The 4,122-nt window shown below is 46.7% G+C and overlaps 1 protein-coding gene across 1 annotated transcript; it reads left to right on the top strand.

Annotated features, from left to right (window-relative positions):
- Positions 1-1,415: 1,415 nt before the first annotated feature.
- LOC122212938 (olfactory receptor 2F1-like) lies at positions 1,416-2,357 on the top strand. The gene has a single exon (XM_042926937.1). It carries the CDS (start codon positions 1,416-1,418, stop codon positions 2,355-2,357), a length of 942 nt encoding a protein of 313 aa, XP_042782871.1.
- The last annotated feature ends 1,765 nt before the right edge of the window (positions 2,358-4,122 follow it).

Below are 4,122 nucleotides of genomic sequence, written 5' to 3'. Positions count from 1 at the left end.
GTCACCAACCCTGAGAATCTAAAGTCAGTTTCTATTTTTAGTTTCGACAGTGATGCCTTCCAACCACTCTGGGACCAGGGCTGAAGGGAAGGCGAGGGAGGCCTGCTCCACCCTGGTTCCCTGCTCTCTCGCGGGCCACGGTTTCCAGCCAGAGGACATCTCAACTGGATTATGACTTTCAGCTCTATTATATTTGATTCTGTGGCTCCAAGCTGGTTTTAACACTGATGTATTCCTTTTGTCCTCTGTTTAATTGTCTTGTTGGATTGTCACGGATTTTACCAAGATCCAATTTCAAAGTTTCTTATTTGATTCTGTTGCACTGCTGATTTTCTAAACACAAATTCCTAACGTTGAAAGGCATTATATGCCGGAAGGTGGTTGAAAACATAGTACCCCGTATACTCAATAAGTATTTTTAATAACTGAGTTAATTGATTCGTTAACTATTTTAAGAACAGGAAATACACCTTCAGATTACATTTAAGTCTGTTTTTTACACTGGGCCAGTCAGCACATTGGAAGGGAGAAAATCCACCACAATCTTAGCTGAGAAAGGAGAATTCATTCCTCCCGAAAGATTCAGTGGATTTCAGTCAGTCTGTATCAGCAGTAATATGTATCATTGGTTTCCAAAGGCCTTCATTACATTATTTTGTTAATCATTTACTTGAACATCTAAATAAATGTCTGCAACTTACTATGTAAATTGCACATTATTGAGAAGACATAATCAGTGGTAATTTAATTACAGCCACAAATTTAATTTACCAACTAGTAACCTTGTTCTTCTTCAAAGTACTTAGCACAATTATAATTAATTTTTGTAATTATTAATTTAATCTTGGTGTCCCTGATTAAGTTATAAGAACCAAGAAAGCAGGATTCCTGCTTCAATCTTGCTCACAGACAGGTGTCTGGTGTCCAGCACAGGTCCTTGGCACACACAGAGGCTGTGGCTTAAAACCACATCCTGCTCTCCTCCCTATCTTCCACTTTCTTTCCTCCTTTTCCGATTTCCAAACTTTTCTTCCTTAGTTTTTCTTTTTCTTTTACATTCTTTTTTGTCTTTCCTTCTACCCTTTCTCCACCACTTTTTTTCCTCTATCTTTCCTTCTACAGTGAATGATTTCCTATGTAACTGTAACTGTGCTGGATCCTAGCCACAAAAGGATGATCAGAATAGGGACTTTAACCCTGAGAACCTCACAGTCTAGTTGAGAACCCAGGTGCCCCTTCCTCCGGCTCTTTCACTGCATTCTCCCTAAGCACCTAGGTTAAGGGAACAGGAGGGTAGGTGTCCCTACTGCGGCTCAAGTCCTGGCTCATGGCTTAATCCCCGACTCCTAAAGTCTGACCTTTACTTGCCCCTCTCTGACTCTGCTCCTCTCCCAGCAGCCCAGCCCCCCTGCTCCATGAGGAGGGACAACCTGACCTGGGAAAGTGAGTTTGTCCTCCTGGGGCTCTCCAGCGACAGGCAGACCCAGGCTGGACTCTTTGTCCTGTTTGCGGCCGCCTATCTGCTGACCCTGCTGGGCAACGGGCTCGTCATCCTCCTGATCGGGCTGGACACGCGGCTGCACCTGCCCATGTACTTCTTCCTCTGCAACCTCTCAGTGGTGGACATCTGCTACACCTCTAGTGGGGTCCCCCAGATGCTGGTACACTTCCTCCTGGAGAAGAAGACCATCTCCTTCACCCGATGTGGGACTCAGCTCTTCTTCTCACTGGCCCTGGGGGGTACCGAGTTCCTGCTGCTGGCTGCTATGGCCTATGACCGCTACGTGGCTGTCTGTGACCCCCTGCGCTACGTGGCAGTGATGAGCCCGAGGTGCTGCACAGGCCTGGCAGCTGTCTCTTGGCTTGTAGGCCTGGTGAATTCTACAGTGGAGACGGTGGTCACCATGCGTCTGCCTACCTGTGGGCATCACGTGCTGAACCATGTGGCCTGTGAGACGCTGGCACTCGTCCGCCTGGCCTGCGTGGACATCACCCTCAACCAGGTGGTCATACTGGCCTCCAGCGTGGTAGTGCTGCTGGTGCCATGCTGCCTCGTCTCACTGTCCTATACCTACATCGTGGCAGCCATCCTGCGGATCCGCTCCACTGGGGGACGCCGCAAGGCCTTTGGGACCTGTGCCTCCCACCTCACCGTGGTCTCCATGTCTTACGGGATGGCCCTGGTCACCTACATGCAGCCCCACTCCACAGCCTCAGCCGAGCAGGACAAGGTGGTGATGCTCTTTTATGTTGTAATGACACCTATGTTGAACCCGCTCATCTACAGTCTACGGAACAACGAGATGAAAGCTGCTCTGAGTCGAGTTCTGATGAGGAGTTCTGAATCAAAACTTTAGCACGCAGCTTTGTCATAAGAGGCCTCACTCGGAAGCCCGTGGACCTTGGAGTGGGCGCTCTGGCATAGCGTATGCGTGTTTGTAAGGGAGCAGGTAGGGAGACCCCAATCTGCACCACTATCTTTTGAGGAACTGGGAAATGGACTGTATCCCTGGACTCTGTTTTTGGTCCCTGACTTCTTCTAAAAATCTGAATTACGATTTACAAATACACCCACTGGAAAACTAAATGGAAAAAATAAATTAAAAAGATATACCAGCATATATGAGTTAGAAAGGAAGATGAAATCAGAAGTCACAGCACTGCACAAAACTTAGGCCAAGAAAGGATATTTCCTTCTAAAATCTACAACTACATATCTAAGCTTTTCTGCAAAAGGGAGGGGAGGAGGGAGCTGTAATCTACAAAATTCACTGTGCCCAAAGGATCAAACGGGCTTTAGGCCAGAGGTGCAAAGGTCACCCCTGTGACTCACACATGCCTGGGCCCAACCCAGCTCAGTAGGGTGGGGAATTCACAAGGGACTTGGGGCCAAAGTCATAGAAACTCTCCCCACAAACCCTGAAAAGCAGGACTAGACGGTGCGTGCGGCACGTGAACACCCCTCGGCATGCCTCCACACCCTTGGTCTTGCAGTGGTGGCAAATGGCTGGCTCGCAAGTCAAGCATTCGGGACCTCAAACATGTACTTTCTATACACTCAGGTCTAAGGACATACTCTTCTGAAAACAGAGCTGCATTGAGAATTCACGCTGGACTATCATGCCACACCCCATCAGAGGGGAGCCGAGCGAGCCACTCAGCAAGGAAAGAATCTGTTTCTAGTTTTGCCTCACTCTGGTGATACACAATCAGTGACTGGGCTCTCAATATCCTAACCCAGAAAGTGAAACAGTGCTAGGTTTGTCCAGGAAAGTATTTAAAACAACACTTAAAAATTAAAATAAAGGGGCGCCTGGGTGGCGCAGTCGGTTAAGCGTCCGACTTCAGCCAGGTCACGATCTCGCGGTCTGTGAGTTCGAGCCCCGCGTCAGGCTCTGGGCTGATGGCTCGGAGCCTGGAGCCTGTTTCAGATTCTGTGTCTCCCTCTCTCTCTGCCCCTCCCCCGTTCATGCTCTGTCTCTCTCTGTCCCAAAAATAAATAAAAAACGTTGAAAAAAAAAATTAAAAAAAAAAAAAATTAAAATAAAGCATCTCTTACCTAAATATTACAGGTATCTGGTTGGTCTTACCCACAAACAACAACAACAAAAACCCATAAACTGAGAACAATGCAAACTTCTAATCAATCTGCTGAGAAAATGCCAAAAAGCTGCAGAGGACGAGAAGGGAGTACCTTTTTAAATTCTTGGTACAACTTTTTTTTAATTGACATAAAATTCACATAACACAGGATTCATGATTTGTAGCATTTTAAAGTGTACAATTCAGTGGCATTTAGTATATTCACCACGTTGTTCAACCTTATGTCTATCCAGTTCCGAAACATTTTCATCACCCCCAAAAGGGCACCTCAGACCCTTTAACAAGTCCCTCTCCATTCCTCCCTCCACCCAGGCCCTGGCAACCCCCGATCTGCTTTCTGTCTTTATGGATTTGCCCACTCTAAACACTTAACAGAAATGGAATCATAACAATACGTGACCTTTTGTGCCTGCCTTCTTTCACCTAGCGTAATGGTTTTGTAGCACAGAACATGCTGCTTCGTTTCTTTTTATGGCTGGATAATATTCCACCATATGGAAACAAACACATTTTCTTTCC

The sequence above is a fragment of the Panthera leo genome, chromosome A2 (assembly GCF_018350215.1).
Source record: "Panthera leo isolate Ple1 chromosome A2, P.leo_Ple1_pat1.1, whole genome shotgun sequence".
NCBI classification, from domain to species: Eukaryota; Metazoa; Chordata; class Mammalia; order Carnivora; family Felidae; genus Panthera; species Panthera leo.
Note: the sequence above shows the minus strand (reverse complement) of the source record. Positions and strands in the feature narration are given on the sequence as shown.